The 22,048-nt window shown below is 48.4% G+C and overlaps 1 protein-coding gene across 29 annotated transcripts in view; it reads left to right on the top strand.

The window, feature by feature from the left end:
- The window catches only part of prr12b (proline rich 12b), a 25,611-nt gene extending 3,592 nt beyond the window's left edge, over positions 1–22,019 (top strand). The window contains exons 2-18 of one of the 29 annotated variants that reach the window (XR_009665820.1): positions 446–603; positions 889–1,050; positions 1,220–5,613; positions 6,631–6,843; positions 12,091–12,165; positions 12,797–13,664; positions 14,287–14,903; positions 14,976–15,092; positions 15,731–15,864; positions 15,985–16,841; positions 16,928–17,047; positions 17,128–17,225; positions 18,489–18,620; positions 20,407–20,502; positions 20,719–21,499; positions 21,530–21,634; positions 21,686–22,019. Coding sequence is in view for 1 of the 29 variants with exons in the window: in XM_061027292.1 (XP_060883275.1) it covers positions 446–603; positions 889–1,050; positions 1,220–5,613; positions 6,631–6,843; positions 12,091–12,165; positions 12,797–13,664; positions 14,287–14,903; positions 14,976–15,092; positions 15,731–15,864; positions 15,985–16,841; positions 16,928–17,047; positions 17,128–17,225; positions 18,489–18,620; positions 20,407–20,502; positions 20,719–20,853 (8,176 nt within the window). In the remaining 28 variants the exon portion in view is untranslated. Of the gene's footprint in view, positions 1–445; positions 604–888; positions 1,051–1,219; positions 5,614–6,630; positions 6,844–12,090; positions 12,166–12,796; positions 13,665–14,286; positions 14,904–14,975; positions 15,093–15,730; positions 15,865–15,984; positions 16,842–16,927; positions 17,048–17,127; positions 17,226–18,488; positions 18,621–20,406; positions 20,503–20,718 lie in introns of all 29 variants that reach the window. The other 28 variants (XR_009665822.1, XR_009665828.1, XR_009665825.1 and 25 more) reach the window with 28 other exon arrangements.
- The last annotated feature ends 29 nt before the right edge of the window (positions 22,020–22,048 follow it).

Consider the following 22,048-nt stretch of genomic DNA (forward strand, 5'->3'; position numbering starts at 1 on the left):
CTTAACCAGAAATACATGACATATATATATATATATATATATGTGTGTCATGTGTATAAATATATATATATATATATGTATATATATATACATATATATATATAAGGAAAATATCTTTGAAATGCAAATAACATCAAAAGCACTTGATATTGGGCTTGTCTTAATAATTCTATGGTGATAGTTCTCAGAGACCTTCTTGACCCATGTTTGAAACACAGATTCAACCATCTGAACATGATTTATTTATTAATATAATAGGCTTATTGTGTGGGATGCAAGTTAACAAACATGTAAACGGTGAAACATCTATGGAGGAGTCTTCAGCTTGAAGTTATGATAATATAACAATAATATAACTTTGATAAATTTGAAGTGTGTAAACTGAAGTGTTCATTAATCCGATATGTCAGACTGGTCTTTATAACTTTACCCTCGTGTCCCTCAGCCTGATGTATGGAAGCTCCAGGTCGTCCCACCCAGACTCAGAGCTGCTCCACCGCCAGGCGTACGGCCCCCCCCACCCCCTCCAGGGCTATGCAACCAATCACCATCCAGGAAGCAGCAGACAGGGCGGGGCCTGGGGCGCTGCTGGACGCTCGCTGGGTAAGGTTTCTCAGTATTTATCATCTGTGAGACTCCAGCAGCACTGTTTATACATCGTGATGGTATTTATCATTTCACATATTTTAATATGATTTTCTTCTTGAAGAGGAAAGATGTTAAATCATAGTGATGTAAAGTCCAGAGCAGGATGTTAGCTTCTTTGTAATGATGATTTACTATAATAATGATGAAATGAATGTTTGATGAAATGGTTTATCTGAAGACATTTTTGTTCGATCATATAATTTTTTTATGAAATAAATGAGGTCCGTGTTTTGTTGCCAGGCCTGTCGGGGCTGTTTGATGCCAGCCTCCACCATGCCAGCCCCTCGGGGCCTGACCCCTCCGTCATGAATCTGATTTCAGCCCTGGAGTCCCGAGGTCCACAGCCCCCCACCTCCGCCTCCTCCCTCCTCTCTCAGTTTCGCACTCCCTCTTGGCAGACTGGTGAGTATCCGCCTGTAAGGGCAGCGATACACACAACAAGACCTACTGGGATAAAAGATCGATGAAAGATAATACTTTGCATTTACCATCCAGAAAGTCTCAGACTGTACTCATGTTGATTTGTGACTTTCATTGACCAACACTCTCCCTCTGATGTTGTGTCCTGTAGCGATGCATACACCGGGCCCGGCGGAGCTCTTTATATCAGGAGCCCTCCCGGGGTCCAGCTCCTTCCCCTCCTCCTCAGCCCTTTCTGCATACCAGCATCCTGGCTCCTTCTCTGGGCGATCCTTCACTCCCTCACTATCCCTACAGGACACACCCACATTTAGCCCCACCTCCAATGGTTTACTCTCCCCCCATGATCCCCTGCTGCACATCAAAACCCCCTCCCAGTCCAGCTTGGGCTTTGACCGCTTGCTGTCCTCCCAGAGTGCCGCATACCGAGGCTCCCAGGAGCCCACGGCGCCGACCCAAGCCCCTTCCACCTCTTCCAGTTGCCACCTGCCTCCTCCCCAGTTCAATCTGCTGTCCTCCCAGCTTCATAACCAGTCTCAGCTTTATAACGCTTCAATGTTCTCGTCTACACCAGCCCTGACTCCTTCGGCCCCCCCTTCAAGCCAGCCTCCAGAGAGGGCGGTTTCCCGTCAGGACAGTGTGATAAAGCATTACCAACGAACATCCCCGGCTCATTCTGCAACACTTCCCCTCCAGCAGTATGTCAGCTGTGGTGGCTCATCAGGCTATCAGCAGATAGCCAGCCACCACCGGCATCCCGGATTGTCCTGCAGTCCCCTTGGTGAGCAGAGCCCATCCTCTGACCCTAAGCCCTCTGTGCGGATGGAGCCCAAGGCGTATCGACCGATCATCCAAACCCCCTACACATCCTCCCCCTCCAGCTCCACAGCCTCTTCCTCTTCTGGTACTAAAGCATCCAAGTGTTCAGGCTCCAGCAGTGGCTACTCCTCTGCTGGATCAGTGTCATCCCGTACTCCACACACTCCACCATCAGCCTCCTCAGCCTCCTCTTTATCATCTTCTAGCTCCAAGACAACCGCTGGCTCCTTGTCTGCCTCCTCCCGCCAGCAGCCCCCTCCTCAGTCTGCACCAGTACATGCACCTCTACAAGTGGTGTCATCAAACCTTGCTCCACAGCCAGCACAAGAACAATGCCTCTCTTCTTATGGATCTCCATCTGTGGCCAAATCAAACCTACCAGACCAGACCCCTCCCCAGCAACATGCCCAGTCCTGCTCACCAAACCAGCCTCCGCCTACACACATGGCCCAGTCGTATGGGGGCTTCAACTCACCTCACGCTCAGGACCTGAGCAGTGGATCAGGGGGCACTGGAGGAAAGAATTTTACTGGTATTGGGTCTGGGGGGCGCTCGTTTTCTGCAGAGGTAGTATTTGGGGAATCAAGCTTCAGCTCAAGAAGAGCAGGCAGTCCTTCCTTAGGATATGGAAATGCAGGAGGGTCAACAGGAAGCGGGCCCATATCAGGACTTGGAGGTGGAGTTGGATCAGCAGGATTAGGGAGTGGGCCTGCAAGTGGTAGCACTGGAGGCAGCAGCTCTTACCACCTTTCTGAGTCAAGTCCATCACCCTCCCTTGGGTCTAAGATTAGTCGCCCCGGACTGCACTCTCCTGCTTCTGCTCGGCCTACACAGTCTCCTGGAGGTTCAGGGGCCAACAACAAATACTTGTCCTCCATTCTCTCTCCTGCTTTTTTGCCTTCACCACAAGGATTCCCTGATACTAGGCCAACACAGAGCCAGTCCTACCACTCAACACCACCAAAGTCAAAAACAGAGTCTACCATGCTGGGAGTTGAGAGATCCCAGGATGCAGAAGAAGATGAGGAGGATTTCCTCATCCAGCACTTACTACATGCCCAAAGCTCAGCTCCCCATCCATCCCAGCATCACCAACCTCCTCAGCAACTATCCCAACCGCATCCACAGGCGAGGGATGGGGAAAACAAGGGGTTAACCTTTGACATCAACAAGATCTCGGAAGAACGCTACCACCTACAGAGTGTTATTCGCACCAATAATGGCAGTTCAGGTTCTGGGACTGAAATTAGTGACTCAGCAAGTGGCTTAAACAGTCATTTGGAAATGTCATCAAAGAAACAGTCTCAGAAGTCAGAGTTAAATATATCAAAGTCCACTGCAGTAGGGCTTGGAGGGGTCACTGACTCTTTTTCTCACTCCCATCAACAACAACATGACTCCTTGAGCTCTGGGCTCCACTATGAAAGAGGAGACCCCTACACACAACACCCACACTCCCATCACACCTCACATCTGTCCTCACAGTCTCAGCAACATTCTCAGCACTCCCAAATCTCCCAGCACTCTCAGCACAGTCATCCCCTGTCCCACTCACATAGCCTCCCTCACATGGACCTGAAGAAGCCTTCAGATTCAAACACCTACTTATGTAACACAACAGACGTGCAGCAGGCTCCCCAAAGCAGGATCCCAATCTCCATGATGGATTCACCACCAGACCCTACCCAGCAAGCTCACATGCTACAGTCTGTCCTTTCCCATACCACCCGCACCAAGATGGACCCCCAGCTACCCCCTCCACAACAACAGCAGCTTCCTTTGAGCCAGCAGGCCATGATAGGTTCAGCTGGAGGAGCAGGGCCTGCTGGGGGAGAATCCAACCCACAGAGCCAGTCCTCACAGCTGCAACTCCAGCTTCAGAACCAGGGCCTAGATACCCACTACAGCCTTGGAACCCAGCAAAGAGACCAAACCTGTTCCAGTCAGAGCTCAGTGTCTCCACTAGACTTGTTGGAGCAATCTCTTTCCCGGGCAAACAGCAGAGACAGTGGAGGAGCTGTGGACAGAAGTGGAGTTGGGGTGACTGTGACAGGAGGGGAAGTGGGTGGTGGAGACAGACAAAGGCCGCAGCACAGGCTTACCCCTCACCACCATCCCCAACAAACAGCCTCTGGGCTCCATGACTTTCTCTCTGAACCAGATTTGGGCTTGTCCACTCCCTCACACCTGCACCACCTTAACCAGTCCCAGACACATGCCCACGTCCATGCCCACCACCAACAGCAGGCTCATCCTCACCATCAGCTGTCACACTCTCAGTTAGCCCATCCACACTCCCATCGGATGGCAGCAAATATGGGGAATCCCCAACAACAGCAACAGCCTCAACAAAGAGATCCTGATACCCAGCTGTCCCACTCCCAGCTAGACCAGCTGAAGCAGCACCAGTTTGACACTGTGAGCCCAGTCGGTAAAGTAGGACAGAATCAAGCTCAGCAGCAGCGGTTTGCTCCCCTATCATCCATCTGCTTTCCTGACTCTCTGCTACAAGATGAAGACCGCTCTTTCTTCCCTGAGATGGAGGACATGTTTTGTTCAGCTGATTACAAGTCAAGCTGTGCTGGGGACTCAGGGGCAGGACAGGCTGCTCAAGAGAGCCTTACCCAGGGTCATAGGCCCGGGCAGGACAGTATGGAAGTCTTAAAAAGAGGAGGTTCTGTAGAGGGCTATGATATAGTTGGTCATCATAGTGATCAGGGCTATGAACAGTACTGCCACAGCCTCCCAGGAACAGGAAACAGTAATCTGCATTTAGACCTTGACTCTATGAAGTCTCATGAACTCCCATCCACTGTGAATACAGATCAGCTCGGCCTAATACAGTCCCAAACCCCCAGTATGGGTTTGACCTCAGCAGTTCAAGGGGATGGCTCAGTCAAGATGATGGGAGGTGTGGGTGTGGGTGGAAGTTCAGGCACGCCAGGTCTGACCTCACCCATATTTTGTTCCTCTCGACCCAAAAAGCTTCTGAAGACCAGCTCTTTCCACCTGCTCAAACAGCGGCGGGAGCCACAACCCCAAACCAAGAAAAACTACGCGCAGGAGTACGAGTTTGAGGATGATGAGGATAAAGCTGATGTTCCAGCAGATATTCGCCTCAACAGTCGACGCCTTCCTGACCTGCTCCCAGACTTGGTGTCTAGTTGTAGGAAGGCTGGTGGGGCGATTGGAGTAAGTGGGCTCAGTCCATTGATGGGAGACATGGACTTCTGCCACCCCTCTGGGTACTCTGCCCTTGGACACCCTGCCCAACACCCTCCCATCGATGGTCCTAAGAAAAGAGGCAGGAAACCAACAAAACCAAAACGTGAAGGCCCGCCTCGACCACGAGGTAGACCCCGAATACGTCCACTTCCAGAGCCACCTTATTGCAGGGGACTGACAGGATCAGTGCCTGGAGAAAGTAAGAGGGGTCGTGGGAGGGGTCGAGGGAGGGGCAGAAGGGACGAAGGGCTTGTGGACATGCATCAAGATCTGAATAAAGCACAAAGCCTACCGTATAATCAGCAGCAGCAACAGTTCAGCCAACAGCAGCAACATCTCCAACAGCAACCACAGCTACAACACAGCCTGCAGGCAGAGCACCACCCAACACTGCAGCACCACCTGCACCATCAGCAGCAGCATGTTTCCTGTTCTCAGCTCCAACCGCTCCATCATCAACAAGAACAGCAACCACAGCAGGATCCAATAAGACCTATCAAGGTAAGGTGGACTAAAGTATCACTTATCAGCAGTCATAGAAAGTTTGCACTGGGTTATAATGAGGGCTAGGCAATAAATCATCTGACCCTTAAGGCCTATGTATAATGGACATGATCTCATGCAATCAGATGAAGCTCCAGCCGTGTCAGATACCCTCAGATTATTGTTGCTTATTAATGTGAGAGAATTCAGTTTGGGGTTATTTTATGCAGTCATTACAGACATGTTGCACACATAGGTATTGTGTGAAAAACACTGTGTTACAGCTAATATGAATATAGTTCATATATGAACAACAACTTTTTGTGTCTCACAAAGCAGTGATAATGAACAATATAACTGCACATCACATGTTTTTCTCATATTGTGCACGCCTTATAGTAACGACCTTCAAATGGAACAATTAAACCAATGTTACCGTCGTAGTTATGTTTCCAAATAGGAAATTCTTTATGAGTTTTCTTACTTCCATCGCATCCAAAACTGAAAGCAAGCCTTGTGATACTCGATCTCCCAATAAATCTAAATCACGTACTGAAATAAAAACCATAAGTGGGTGTCTGACAGGTGAGTGAACAATTTAAAAACCTGTGAAAAATAACAGTCGATGTTAATCTGAATGACCTCCAACAGTTAAAGTGGAGCTTACCTGGTACAGTCTTTACAATATCCTCTACAGTCAGGTGCTGTATCTTGTCTTATATCTAATGTTGCATGCATTAACATAGAGCTCAATGTGTGTGTGTGTGTGTCCTGCTGCTAACGCTGAGCCGTCTGCCCACGCTGCGTCTCCGTGTCTGTGGCCACAGTGTGAGATACATTTCTCTTTGCCTGTTCTTTTATTGTCACAAATGAGATCAGCCTGGGAGGAAAAGTGAACTGAATATATTCCTGCTGATTATTGTGGCCTGCTGTAATACATGTGTGTGAAAGTAAGCCCTGAGCGTGACAGAGTTAATACGCTCAGCTTCTGGAACAGAACAAACATCTTCATCAATCCATCTTTTCCACCTTCAGATCAAACTGCCCGTCCCCTCCATGCTGCCGTCAGAGTCTCTGCTGAGGACAGACTCTTTGTCCAGCACGGATCCCGTTCTGTCTGATGGATCAGTGGGATCAGCACCGACTCTGGGCCTGAGTCCTGGACCCAGCAACGCCATTGACGTCAGCAGAACGGACCTGAACCCGACTCAAGACAAGATGATGAGGCATCAGCAGAAAGCTGCAGAGGTTAGGAGGATGTTGTCTTTCATGTTGCTGCTCTGACAAACACTGTGATGGAGGTTTGTCCCTGACAGTCACTGAACCCGTCAGTGTGTGTGTGTGTGTGTGTGTGTGTGTGTGTGTGTGTGTGTGTGTGTGTGTGTGTGTGTGCGTGTGTGTGAACCCGTCAGTGACTGTCAGAGACAAACCTCGGGTAGCTTCTCTGAACATTTACAGATTGGAGCCTTCAGACTTGAATGGACTGGCATTGTGGGATGTGTGACCAAAGCTGAGAGTTTTCTCATCTCCACAGTCACATAATACAGCTTGAGGGGGGGGGGGTTATTGAGTTATTCCAAAAGATTAAAAAACCTGCCAGCTGATACAAAAGCTTAAAGAAGAACATACCCTTTAATGAAAGTAAGCGTATCAGACAGTTATTTTTATACATTTATTAATCAGCTGAGAAGAAGCTGCTTCGATTTATTTCTTTGGCTTCATCTTCAACACAACAAGATTTATTATCATGAGAGAGTTAAACATGTTAGACTGTGTGTTGATGTCAGACTGTGTGTTGATGTGTGACTGTGTGTTGATGTGTGACTGTGTGTTGATGTGTGACTGTGTGTTGATGTCAGACTGTGTGTTGATGTGTGACTGTGTTGATGTCAGACTGTGTGTTGATGTGTGACTGTGTGTTGATGTCAGACTGTGTGTTGATGTCAGACTGTGTGTTGATGTGTGACTGTGTGTTGATGTCAGACTGTGTGTTGATGTGTGACTGTGTTGATGTCAGACTGTGTGTTGATGTCAGACTGTGTGTTGATGTGTGACTGTGTGTTGATGTGTGACTGTGTGTTGATGTCAGACTGTGTGTTGATGTGTGACTGTGTGTTGACTGTGCTGATGTGTGACTGTGTGTTGATGTGTGACTGTGCTGATGTGTGACTGTGTGTTGATGTGTGACTGTGTGTTGATGTCTGACTGTGTGTTGATGTCAGACTGTGTGCTGTGAGTTGATGTCTGACTGTGTGTTGATGTCAGACTGTGTTGATGTGTGACTGTGTGTTGATGTGTGACTGTGTGTTGATGTGTGACTGTGTGTTGATGTCAGACTGTGTTGATGTGTGACTGTGTGTTGATGTGTGACTGTGTGTTGATGTCTGACTGTGTGTTGATGTCAGACTGTGTGCTGTGAGTTGATGTCTGACTGTGTGTTGATGTCAGACTGTGTTGATGTGTGACTGTGTGTTGATGTGTGACTGTGTGTTGATGTGTGACTGTGTGTTGATGTCAGACTGTGTTGATGTGTGACCGTGTGTTGATGTGTGACTGTGTGTTGATGTCTGTGTGTGTTGATGTCTGACTGTGTGTTGATGTGTGACTGTGTGTTGATGTCAGACTGTGTGTTGATGTGTGACTGTGTGTTGATGTCTGACTGTGTTGATGTGACTGTGTGCTGATGTGTGACTGTGTTGATGTGTGACTGTGTGTTGATGTGTGACTGTGTGTTGATGTGTGACTGTGTGTTGATGTGTGACTGTGTGTTGATGTCAGACTGTGTGTTGATGTGTGACTGTGTGTTGATGTGTGACTGTGCGTTGATGTCAGACTGTGTGTTGATGTGTGACTGTGTGTTGATGTGTGATTGTGTGCTGATGTCTGACTGTGAGTTGATGTCAGACTGTGTGTTGATGTGTGACTGTGTGTTGATGTGTGACTGTGTGTTGATGTCTGACTGTGTGTTGATGTGTGACTGCGTGTTGATGTGTGACTGTGTGTTGATGTCAGACTGTGTGTTGATGTCAGACTGTGTGTTGATGTGTGACTGTGTGTTGATGTGTGACTGTGTGTTGACTGTGTGCTGATGTGTGACTGTGTGTTGATGTGTGACTGTGCTGATGTGTGACTGTGTGTTGATGTCTGACTGTGTGTTGATGTCAGACTGTGTGCTGATGTGTGCCTGTGTGTTGATGTCTGACTGTGTGTTGATGTGTGACTGTGTGTTGATGTGTGACTGTGTGTTGATGTCAGACTGTGTGTTGATGTGTGACTGTGTGTTGATGTCAGACTGTGTGTTGATGTGTGACTGTGTGTTGATGTCTGACTGTGTGTTGATGTGTGACTGTGTGTTGATGTGTGACTGTGTGTTGATGTGTGACTGTGTGTTGATGTGTGACTGTGTGTTGATGTCAGACTGTGTTGATGTGTGACTGTGTGTTGATGTGTGACTGTGTTGATGTCTGACTGTGTGTTGATGTCAGACTGTGTGTTGATGTGTGACTGTGTGTTGATGTGTGACTGTGTGCTGATCTGTGACTGTGAGTTGATGTCTGACTGTGTGTTGATGTCAGACTGTGTTGATGTGTGACTGTGTGTTGATGTGTGACCGTGTGTTGATGTCTGACCGTGTGTTGATGTGTGACCGTGTGTTGATGTGTGACTGTGTGTTAATGTCTGTGTGTGTTGATGTGTGACTGTGTGTTGATGTCAGACTGTGTGTTGATGTGTGACTGTGTGTTGATGTGTGACTGTGTTGATGTGTGACTGTGTGCTGATGTGTGACTGTGTGTTGATGTGTGACTGTGTTGATGTGTGACTGTGTGTTGATGTGTGACTGTGTGTTGATGTCTGTGTGTGTTGATGTGTGACTGTGTGTTGATGTGTGACTGTATGTTGATGTCAGACTGTGTGTTGATGTCAGACTGTGTTGATGTGTGACTGTGTGTTGATGTGTGACTGTGTGTTGATGTCTGTGTGTGTTGATGTGTGACTGTGTTGATGTGTGACTGTGTGCTGATGTGTGACTGTGTGTTGATGTGTGACTGTGTGTTCATGTGTGACTGTGTGTTGATGTGTGACTGTGTTGATGTCAGACTGTGTTGATGCGTGACTGTGTGTTGATGCGTGACTGTGTGTTGATGTGTGACTGTGTGTTGATGTGTGACTGTGTGTTGATGTGTGACTGTGTGCTGATGTCTGACTGTGAGTTGATGTCAGACTGTGTGTTGATGTGTGACTGTGTGTTGATGTCTGACTGTGTGTTGATGTGTGACTGTGTGTTGATGTCTGTGTGTGTTGATGTGTGACTGTGTGTTGATGTGTGACTGTATGTTGATGTCAGACTGTGTGTTGATGTCAGACTGTGTTGATGTGTGACTGTGTGTTGATGTCTGTGTGTGTTGATGTGTGACTGTGTTGATGTGTGACTGTGTGTTGATGTGTGACTGTGTGTTGATGTGTGACTGTGTGTTGATGTCTGACTGTGTGTTGATGTGTGACTGTTGATGTCTGACTGTGTGTTAATGTCAGACTGTGTTGATGTGTGACTGTGTGTTGATTTGTGACTGTGTGTTGATGTCAGACTGTGTGTTGATGTCAGACTGTGTGTTGATGTGTGACTGTGTTGATGTCTGACTGTGTTGATGTCAGACTGAGTTGATGTCTGACTGTGTGTTGATGTCAGACTGTGTTGATGTGTGACTGTGTGTTAATGTGTGACCGTGTGTTGATGTCTGACCGTGTGTTGATGTGTGACCGTGTGTTGATGTGTGACTGTGTGTTGATGTCTGTGTGTGTTGATGTGTGACTGTGTGTTGATGTGTGACTGTGTGTTGATGTGTGACTGTGTGTTGATGTCAGACTGTGTGTTGATGTGTGACTGTGTGTTGATGTGTGCCTGTGTTGATGTGTGACTGTGTGTTGATGTGTGACTGTGTGTTGATGTGTGACTGTGTTGATGTGTGACTGTGTGCTGATGTGTGACTGTGTGTTGATGTGTGACTGTGTGTTGATGTGTGACTGTGTGTTGATGTCAGACTGTGTGTTGATGTGTGACTGTGTGTTGATGTGTGACTGTGTTGATGTGTGACTGTGTGCTGATGTGTGACTGTGTGTTGATGTGTGACTGTGTGTTGATGTGTGACTGTGTGTTGATGTGTGACTGTGTTGATGTCAGACTGTGTTGATGCGTGACTGTGTGTTGATGCGTGACTGTGTGTTGATGTGTGACTGTGTGTTGATGTGTGACTGTGTGTTGATGTCAGACTGTGTGCTGATGTCTGACTGTGAGTTGATGTCAGACTGTGTGTTGATGTGTGACTGTGTGTTGATGTCTGACTGTGTGTTGATGTGTGACTGTGTGTTGATGTCTGTGTGTGTTGATGTGTGACTGTGTGTTGATGTGTGACTGTGTGTTGATGTCAGACTGTGTGTTGATGTCAGACTGTGTTGATGTGTGACTGTGTGTTGATGTGTGACTGTGTGTTGATGTCTGTGTGTGTTGATGTGTGACTGTGTTGATGTGTGACTGTGTGTTGATATGTGACTGTGTGTTGATGTCTGACTGTGTGTTGATGTCTGACTGTGTGTTGATGTGTGACTATGTGTTGATGTGTGACTGTGTGTTGATGTGTGACTGTGAGTTGATGTCAGACTGTGTGTTGATGTCTGACTGTGTGTTGATGTGTGACTATGTGTTGATGTGTGACTGTGTGTTGATGTGTGACTGTGTGTTGATGTCTGACTGTGTGTTGATGTCTGACTGTGTGTTGATGTGTGACTGTGTTGATGTGTGACTGTGTGTTGATGTGTGACTGTGTGTTGATGTCAGACTGTGTGTTGATGTGTGACTGTGTGTTGATGTGTGACTGTGTGCTGATGTGTGACTGTGTGTTGATGTGTGACTGTGAGTTGATGTCTGACTGTGTGTTGATGTGTGACTGTGTGTTGATGTCTGACTGTGTGTTGATGTGTGACTGTGTGTTGATCTCTGACTGTGTGGGAGATGATCAGACGTGGTGACACGGTCTCTGGTGGTCTCTGGTGGTCCCGTGACCCCTCTGAGTCCAGGTTCTGTCCTCCTGCTTATCGTCTCCTTCATTAGCAGGGACTGATGTTAAAGTGCTGACTCAGCTGGGAGGATGTTGGCTGGTGTTCCCATCTGTGCGACTCAGCCTTTTGCAGAACTCAGTCCTGTGATTTAGAACAATGCAGCAACGCAATGACCCTTAATATAGAGCAGCTAAACAAGCGAGGAGTTATGGGTCGAGTCCGTCATGACGACTGATTTGAAGTGTGCTGAGGTCTGTGTGTGCAGCTGAATATCAAATATAATAATTATATCCACATTGATGTTACTGCTTCTTGTTCTTCTCAGTCACTACCTAATCTCCATTTGCTCCTGGGAACATTATGAAGAAAAAAACCTGATATCTGTCCGTCTTGCACCTTGCGACTTAGCTGATCACATGTCACTTTGTCGTTTTCACACAGATGACGTGGAAGAAAGAATTGGACGAGCCTCTGAATCCTGACGCCTGGGCTGCTGTGCAGAAACTCTCTAGTTCAGTAAGTTGCTACAAAAATGAGCAAAGCCAGAAGCTTCATATATAATTCATCCCTCATCCATTCAAACTGCAGCCTGTGGTGGAGCGAGCATCACATCCTCCACCCTCGTCCCTCCTGTCGGTGTACCGGTGTGTGTGAAGGTGTGTTACCTGCTGTTTGTTCACAGTAAACGATGGATGATAAAGATCCATTTATCTGTCGTCACACACAAACATCAAACCCTCTCGTCTCTCTGTGCTTTGGAGAAAGGAGGTTATAGTTGACTGACAGCCAGCTCGTTCTGACTGACAAAAGAGAGAGGAGAGAGATGGCTGTTACCAGGGCAGCTGTTGCCACGGTTACCACATTTTTCAGAGCAGGACGTGTGCTGCCACCTGCTGTCTGTTCAGGTGTATCACCTCTCAGCATGCAGGGTTGTTTTCACCGAGCTGCTGAGGAGAAATGATGAAGTTGAATTAAAGGTTCAGAAAGCTGAATCACCACGTCCTCGTTAAGGCTGCTAACAAAACCAATACTTCTGAGTTTTATTTCAGATCTTATTCAAACGTCTTCAGGTCAAAGCGACCATCAGAGGTCGCCACTCATCATTAGTACAAACACAAATGTTTTGGTTGATTGTGCTCTCTTGCAGGCTGATGACAAGTTTGATTTCAAACCCGGCTTCATGGCGTCTTTTCTGGACTTCCTGAAGACTGGAAAGAAACAGTCCGGTCTGGAGCTAGGACCTGATGGCGGTCCTGAGGAGGAGGCCCTCAACCCCTGCTCCTCCCTGAAGAGCTCCTCCCTCAGGCCTTTATCCCCGCCTCCTCCTCCCCTGCCACCGACTCCTCCTCCGCAGCCTCAAGGGCCCTTCAGCGAGGGGGAGCATGGCGAGGGGGCGGAGCTGAACCTTAGCAGCTGTCCAAGTTCCTGCAAACCTCTGGACGAGGAGCTGGAGCTGAAGAGGAACCTAGAGACCCTGCCCTCCTTCTCCTCTGATGAGGAGGACTCGGTCAGTAAGAACCAGGACCTGCAAAAGAGCATCTCCTCCGCCATCTCTGCCCTCTACGACACACCGCACTCACTCGCTGTTGCCATGGCGTCTGCCATGGCCAAAGCTCCACCCACTCCGTCCCCGCCTACACCACATGAGCCATCGCTCAGCCCCCCCCTCCCTGCTCTGCCCCCCCTCATCCCCAGCATGGGGAAGGAGGTGAAAGAGGAGGTGCTCACATATGCTCAGTATCACTCCCAGGACAAGGAGGAGCAGGAAGAGATGGAGAGAGAGAGGGAGGAGGAGAGGGAGGAGGAGCAAGGAAGCAAAGAGGTGGAGGAGGTGGAGGAGGAAATGGAGGCAGAGGGAGGAGGAGAGGCAGCCGATGATGAAGAAACAATGAGAGCTCAACAGAATCTGCAGCAGGGATCCCTGGAACAGCTGGAGGACGAGGACGAAGAGGAGGAGGAGCAGGACGAGGAGGAGTTATCTGAACAACAGATCCTGGAGGCTCCAAAGGTTCAAGGTACTGCTGGTGTTTATTTATCAGTCTGTCACTGGAATATATGAGATAAATGTATGATCTTTGTGTTTTAGAGATCTTTGTAGAGATCTTTGTGTTTTAGAGATCTTTGTAGAGATCTTTGTGTTTTAGAGATATTTGTAGAGATCTTTGTAGAGATCTTTGTGTTTTAGAGATCTTTGTAAAGATCTTTGTGTTTTAGAGATCTTTGTAGAGATCTTTGTAGAGATCTTTGTGTTTTAGAGATCTTTGTAAAGATCTTTGTGTTTTAGAGATCTTTGTAGAGATCTTTGTAGAGATCTTTGTGTTTTAGAGATCTTTGTAAAGATCTTTGTAAAGATCCTTGTGTTTTAGAGATCTGTGTAGAGATCTTTGTGTTTTAGAGATCTTTGTAGAGATCTTTGTGTTTTAGAGATCTTTGTAAAGATCTTTGTGTTTTAGAGATCTCTGAATCTCTTTCATTAAGACTTAGACTTTTAGACTGTCCCCGAGGGGAAATTCTTTTTCACAGCACTGTTACTGTCCAACAGACAAGTCCCACCAAAGAACCATGCAACTGAGGTATGATGTCACCTCTCAGTCTTGATTTGTTTTTCTAATTCTCTCGCCCCTCCTTGTTTTTCAGATTCTCCATCAGGACCTGAGCCGGTTCCTGCACCTCCATCCCCATCTCCCACAATCTCGCCCTCACCTCCCACCTACTCCTCACTCTCCCCACTCCCTCCTATGTGCCCCTCTTTACCCTCCCCCCTGCCGATCCAGCAGGAGGAGGAGGAGGAGGTGAACTTAACGACTCCTCCCTCTGAGCAGCAGAAGCAGCAGCAGTCCACCTACCAACCTGCTCCAACTGCAGGCACTTCCCCACCCCCCTCCACCTCCCCTCCAGCCCCCCTGTCCTCACCACTCTCCAACCTCCCTTTGGCCCAGTCCATTCCTCCTCCATCAACCACCCCTCCACCTTCCTCTTCAGACCAGGACCTGGAGCCTGAAGCCGGACAGCTGTCCCCCTCCTCCCCCTCCTCGTCCTCACCCTCTTCATCATCCTCTCCCCCACCCTCACCTCCAACCCCGGAGGAGACCCCGGCATCCCAGCGCCTCACCTCCCTCCACCTGGCAAAGAAGCAGACTGATGCTGCCATCGCAGGGGAGAGCGAGGAGGAGGAGAGCGAGAGCGGCGGGGAGGGGATCTTCCGTGAACGTGATGAGTTTGTGGTTCGGACCGAGGACATCGGCACTCTGAAGGTGAGTACCTGGAAACAGGTGTGTGACGTGGATTAATACCTCACCTCCTCTTACACTATTGTGTGCTAACAGATGGCGCTGCAGACGGGCAGAGAGCCTCCGCCCATCTGGAGGGTCCAGAAAGCCTTACTCCAGAAGTTCAGCCCAGAGATCAAAGATGGTCAGAGGCAGTTCTGTGCAACCAGTAACGTAAGTCTGAAACCTGCCATCACCAGTAACATAAGTCTGAAACCTGCCATCACCAGTAACATAAGTCTGAAACCTGCCATCACCAGTAACATAAGTCTGAAACCTGCCATCACCTGAGGACCGCCACATGTCCACACAGTCTGAGGGTCTGATTCTAACCCCTGAGAACTCTTCATCATGTTCTCTATCTGCTCCGTCTCTGAGTCTGAGGGTAACTCACACTAGTAAAGTTGTCCAGTACCGCGTTGAAGCACGATAGTCCCCCTCCCCCCGCTGGTCTGGACTCACACTGCTCCAGGACTAAGCGAGTCTGAGTGACCTCTTCTATATGAGGTCGTAACACAACACATGCATGACTCAGCTGCTTCACTGACTCTGTGTCTTTATGATGAGTCATGTGTCTGAACACTCCGGGGTTTCTCCTCAATGAAGCCGTTTGTAGCGTGCTGAAGAACTTCTCTTCAAAGTGTACCGGGGCCAAAGAAGAGTACCGAGCCTGAACACGGATCGGAGCAGGAAGTGGACTTTAGACTGTGATGATGTTCAGACACACTCTCTCCTGTCTCATCATTCTTCATCTTAAGATCAAAACTCTGGAGTTATATTTTAACTTGTATTCTGCATGTGTGTCTCCTCAGTATCTGGGTTATTTTGGAGATGCAAAGATGAGATACCAGCGTCTGTACGTGAAGTTTCTGGAGAACGTCAACAAGAAGGATTATGTGAGAGTGTGTTCGAGGAAGCCGTGGCACAGAGCGGGTCTGACCCTCAGGTAACTTCTTCTGATTTTCATCATCAAGAGAAACTGTCAAAGCTGAACCACATTCATTCAAACCTGGTCAACAAGTGAATCTGATGAACGCTTTGTTGTTTTTGACCTCCTGATTGACAGGCGACAGTCTCTGCCCAAACAGCTGCCCCACAATCAGACCCCCCCTCGAGGGGAGAGAGACGACAGAGACAAGGAGAGACAGAGGGAGCTGAAGGAGCAGAGAGAGAGGGAGCTGAAGGAGCAGAGAGAGAGGGAGCTGAAGGAGCAGAGAGAGAGGGAGCACCGGGAGAAGGTAGAGAAGGAGAACAAGGAGAGAGAGAGGAGAGAGAAAGAGGAGCAAAAAGAGAGAGAGGGGAAAGAAAAAGAGGAGAGAGAGAGGAGAGAGAAGGAGAAGGCTGAGAGGGAGGACAGAGAGCGTAGAGAGAGAGAGTGTAGAGAAAAGGAGATAGAACTGGAGAGGGAGAGGAGAGAGAAGGAGCAGAGGGAACGAAAAGAAAGGGAACGACAGGAGAGAGAACAGAAACAGAAAGAGAGAGAGCAGAAACAAAGAGAGAGGGACCGCAAAGAGAGAGAGCAGAGGGAGAGGGAGAAACAGGAAAGGGAGCAGAAAGAAAAAGAAAGAAGAGAGAGGGAGCAAACTGAGCGGGAGAGGAAGGAGAGAGAGCAGAGGGAGAGGGAGAGAAGGGAGAAGGAGAGAGAGAGAGAGCGCAGAGAGAAGGAGAAACAGGAGAGGGAGTGGAGAGAGAAGGAGCTAAGGGAGCGGGAGAGAGAGAGGGAAAGGAGAGATGGCGTGATGGAGTATTCAAGGTTGAAGGAGGAGAAAAGAGGAGGAGAGGAGAAGAGGATGGAGCGTCAGTCTCGAGCTAAGACATCAAAAGAGAAGGCAGAGCCTCCTCCAAAGAAGAGGAAGAAGTGGTTGAAGGAGGTGCCGTCCTCCTCCTCGGAGTCTGACTCCTCCCCTCCGAGTGAGGACGAAGGTCAGCTTTTCAGCCTGTGTGTGTGTGTGTGTGTGTGTGTGTGTGTGTGTGTTCAGGTGTTGACGCAGCTCCATGATGTGTTTCAGCTCCTGTTCGGGGGGGAGTTAACAGCCGAGTGATGCGTGAGATGTTCAGGAGCTACGTGGAGATGTTGGTCAGCACGGCGCTCGACCCAGACATGATTCAGGCTCTGCAGGACACTGACGGTGAGAGGGCAGGGACAAACTTCAATGTGTCCACTTGAACTGTAGCAGGAGATATAAAACATGACTTATTGCTTCCTCAGACGAGCTGTACCTTCCACCCATGAGGAAGATTGACAGCCTGCTCAGTGATCAGAAGAAGAGGCTGCTGAGGAGAGTCAACATGAGCGCTCAGCACCAGGTACACATGTTCAATCCCCTCTCAGGCTACAGTCAGACTACAGTCAGACTACAGTCACCTCTCAGACTACAGTCAGACTACAGACACCTCTCAGACTACAGTCACCTCTCAGACTACAGTCAGACTACAGTCACCTCTCAGGCTACAGACACCTCTCAGACTACAGTCAGACTACAGACACCTCTCAGACTACAGTCACCTCTCAGACTACAGTCAGACTACAGACACCTCTCAGACTACAGTCAGACTACAGACACCTCTCAGACTAAAGTCACCTCTCAGACTACAGTCAGACTACAGTCACCTCTCATACTACAGTCAGACTACAGTCACCTCTCAGACTACAGTCACCTCTCATACTACAGCCAGACTACAGTCATCTCTCAGACTACAGTCAGACTACAGTCACCTCTCAGACTATAGTCAGACTACAGTCACCTCTCAGACTACAGTCACCTCTCATACTACAGTCAGACTAAAGTCACCTCTCAGACTACAGTCAGACTACAGTCACCTCTCATACTACAGTCAGACTACAGTCACCTCTCAGACTACAGTCACCTCTCATACTACAGTCAGACTACAGTCATCTCTCAGACTACAGTCACCTCTCAGACTACAGTCACTTCTCATACTACAGTCAAACTACAGTCATCTCTCAGACTACAGTCAGACTACAGCCACCTCTCATACAACAGTCAGACTACAGTCACCTCTCATACTACAGTCAGACTACAGTCATCTCTCAGACTACAGTCACCTCTCATACTACAGTCAGACTAAAGTCACCTCTCAGACTACAGTCAGACTACAGTCACCTCTCATACTACAGTCAGACTACAGTCATCTCTCAGACTACAGTCACCTCTCATACTACAGTCAGACTAAAGTCACCTCTCAGACTACAGTCAGACTACAGTCACCTCTCATACTACAGTCAGACTACAGTCATCTCTCAGACTACAGTCAGACTACAGTCACCTCTCATACTACAGTCATCTCTCAGACTACAGTCAGACTACAGTCACCTCTCATACTACAGTCAGACTACAGTCACCTCTCAGACTACAGTCAGTCTACAGTCAGACTACAGTCACCTCTCAGACTACAGTCAGACTACAGTCACCTCTCAGACTACAGTCACCTCTCCGACTACCGTCTGTCTGTTGATGACCATTTCCAGTAAATTCTGTGGTTTGGGGGGGTTTTACAGACCCTGTTTGTTCCGTAGATCTCTGACTGGTTTCTCTGTCCTCTATTCAGGAGGTTCTCCATATTTTCCCGAAAATGACGGCAGACCCTCTGGAGTCCGGAGCAGTTAAAGTCCACCTGGGGGGGGAGGGCTACAACCGAAAAACTCTGAACAGGGTCAAGCGGAGTATTCCTAAACAACAGGTGAGAAACAGAGAGGACCCGATGTGATGATCACAGAGACCTGCTGGACAGAGAGAAACTCAATGACTTCACCTGACTTACATATTCAAATGTTTCACACATGGGTTAACAATACACTTTCTGTCTGTAAATAATGTTTATGTTAGGGGGGCTCGGGGGCTGGCTCCCGTTCCTCTGCCCTCAGATCTGGGTGGGTTTTGGGGGATGACTCCATGACTCCCTAGCCAGAGATTTGGCTCCAGAAACCTTCACAGTGCCTCCCTCAGACGAGGAACTGAGGGATTCCAAATCTCTCTCCCACGTTGCGTGTGATGGCCGGGCCCTCGCAGTTATGCCACAGCAATGGAGCCAACCATTGAGGCCCTTATTTGGGATTTGCGGTGTCCCCGTCTTCAAGATAGGATAACAAATGACCTCCTGTCTAAGGCTTATGATGCAGCAGCTCACCTAGGGAACTCTGTGCCCCCCCTGTGATCTTTGAGAGGCTGGAGGGCCGAGACCTGAGGACGGGCTGTCAGCTGCTGGTTCCAGGTTCCTAAAGGTCATGCCCTTCCATATGCTTAGCACTACAGATGCACTACCATCTAGATGCGAGGTGGCACAAACACAGGACTCTCAGGCTCGAGACTGTCAACAGCGATGCCTCCCTCTAAGGTTGGGGCGCAGTCTGGTAAAAAACAAAAAGCTCAGGGGCAGTGGTCTGCTCAGGTTTGCGGGGACTACAGTGGTCTGCTCAGGTCTGCAGGGACTACAGTGGTCTGCTCAGGTCTGCAGGGACTACAGTGGTCTGCTCAGGTCTGCAGGGACTACATCAATGTACTAAAGTGCTGTGCACTGGCTCTACAGTGTTTAATGCCTCAGAGGGAAGCATGTCCTTGAGCGGTTAAACAACGTCCCTGCAGGCTCAATCATCCAGGGGTCACCAGGTCCGCACAGTGGCCCCGGAACTCTTAACTTGGGCAGCCCCCCACCTGGCCAGTCTGAGGGCAACTACCTGTACCTACCTGGAGGAAGGAACCAGGTGGTGGAGTTCCTGTCATGGGGCAAGCCTCCTCGGTGGGAGCAGCGTCTACATCCGGAGATGGTACTCAGCATCTCGGATGTTGGGAGGGCAAAAGGACAATGGACCTTTTTGCTTCAGATGCGACTCATTGCTCCCTCTGGTTCTCCCACACAGAGGTGAACAGCCCTCTGGGTCAGGATGCCCTGGCTCATGACTGGCGAGGGGGTCCCCTCTATGCTTCCCCCCGCAGGCAATGCTTCAGAGGGTTCTCCAGAAAGGTCTCAGGACGTGGCTTCCCCTGTTACCTTCAGCTGTGTGTTTGGTCATTGCAGGGCCCAACCCATTGCTAAGAGATTGCTCAATCCCTGTTTGCGGTATATGTTAAACACCAGGGCGCCATCTACCCGCATGCAGTATGAGAACAGGTGGCATATGTTCTCAGCCTGGTGTTCAGAAAGGAATGTGGACCCTGAGCACTGCTCTGTGCAGTCCATCCTGGAGTTCTTGTAATCTCTTAGATGCTGGCCATTCTTACTCTACACTGAGGGTTTTTGTAGCTGCCATTGCCTCTCAACATTTTTGGACTGACAACAGCACGGTTGGGTGCCACAGGTTGGGTGCAATTCATGATTGTTACAGAGTGAAATGGGAGGATTATGAATAGGAGGAGCTCTGGGATAACCTTGGCCATCTCAGTGTTCCCTTTGATACTCCAGAGACTCTTTTTGTTCTACTAAATGTTTGAAAAAAGAGAAATAATTTCAGAACATTTTGCTTCTCCAGGATTTGAAGCTGTCCATAGAAACATGTCGGATCTACAGTCTGTATCACTCCCTCCATCACTACAAATATCACACCTTCCTGCACTGCAAGAAGGAGGTAAGATCATGAATACATGTTAGCATAACTTCAGGTCTGACTTCACTGTCCCATCTGTGCAGTCTCACCTCGCAGCTGTAGAAAAACCAGCTCATAGTCAGCTGATCAGCTTTAAAACATGTTCATATAAACATATTCAAAGTGGTTAATGGAGCTTAATTATGATATAATTCATATCAAAGCAGTGTGAATGTAACAGGCGTGTTGTCTCTGCAGACGGACAGCATCGAGCAGGCGGCCGAGGACCCCGGTCAGGAGGAGGTGGTGCAGCAGTGCATGGCCAATCAGAGCTGGCTGGAGAGTCTGTTCACCTCCTTCATGGAGCTGCTGAGCCTCAGTTCAAAGGCCTGAACACCCCGACACCTGGACACCTGGACACCTGACCGGTACCCGACTGGTACCCGACCTGAACCTCTGATCCAGGTGTACAGAGAGCAAGGGATCATTTAAAGATCAGACTCCAGCAGAGAGGATTCAAGTATTTCTTAATTACTGATTTAAAGAAGACACAGAGAGGCGGAGTCAAACTGTGTGAATGTGACACACACTCACGCACACACACACACACACACACACACACACACACACCTACACACACACGCGCGTGCACGCACACACACGCACACACACACACACACAGGATGTCTATAACGATGTAATAAACTCTGGTTTGTATAATTTATACGTTTGTAAAGACGAGCGGATGTTTTCTGAAGATTTGAAAGCAGAGTTCATTCAATGACTGCCTGCCGAAGTCAGACTGAAGGAGGTTAAAGTGAAGGAGGTTAAAGTCAGACTGAAGGAGGTTAAAGTCAGACTGAAGGAGGTTAAAGTCAGACTGAAGGAGGTTAAAGTGAAGGAGGTTAAAGTGAAGGAGGTTAAAGTCAGACTGAAGGAGGTTAAAGTGAAGGAGGTTAAAGTCAGACTGACGGAGGTTAAAGTCAGACTGACGGAGGTTAAAGTCAGACTGACGGAGGTTAAAGTCAGACTGAAGGAGGTTAAAGTGAAGGAGGTTAAAGTGAAGGAGGTTAAAGTCAGACTGACGGAGGTTAAAGTCAGACTGACGGAGGTTAAAGTCAGACTGAAGGAGGTTAAAGTGAAGGAGGTTAAAGTCAGACTGAAGGAGGTTAAAGTGAAAGAGGTTAAAGTCAGACTGACGGAGGTTAAAGTCAGACTGACGGAGGTTAAAGTGAAGGAGGTTAAAGTCAGACTATGTGATAGTTTGTGCCTCAGCGTGCAGGCGAGACGGAGGTGAGATGTATTTAAACTGTGTTCTTTCTGTTTGTTCTTCTGAAGACGATGAGACGCAGAGAGACGATTTAAAAAAGAATTCAGTCCACTCTCTGAGAGATCCATGTCAGTGTTAACGTCCTTTTTACCTGTTAGCTGTTTCTCGTGTTCTCTTTGTAAATACTGTACAGCGATTTCATTCTGCTCCCCGTCGCTCTTCTGTACATGAAATTCTGTATTTGACATAATGAAATAAAACTGTTCAAAGGACTAATGTGATAAAGAAATCTGCTCTGATTGTGATTATTTCCTCTGT

The sequence above is a fragment of the Labrus mixtus genome, chromosome 20, assembly GCF_963584025.1.
Source record: "Labrus mixtus chromosome 20, fLabMix1.1, whole genome shotgun sequence".
In the NCBI taxonomy this organism is placed as follows: Eukaryota; Metazoa; Chordata; class Actinopteri; order Labriformes; family Labridae; genus Labrus; species Labrus mixtus.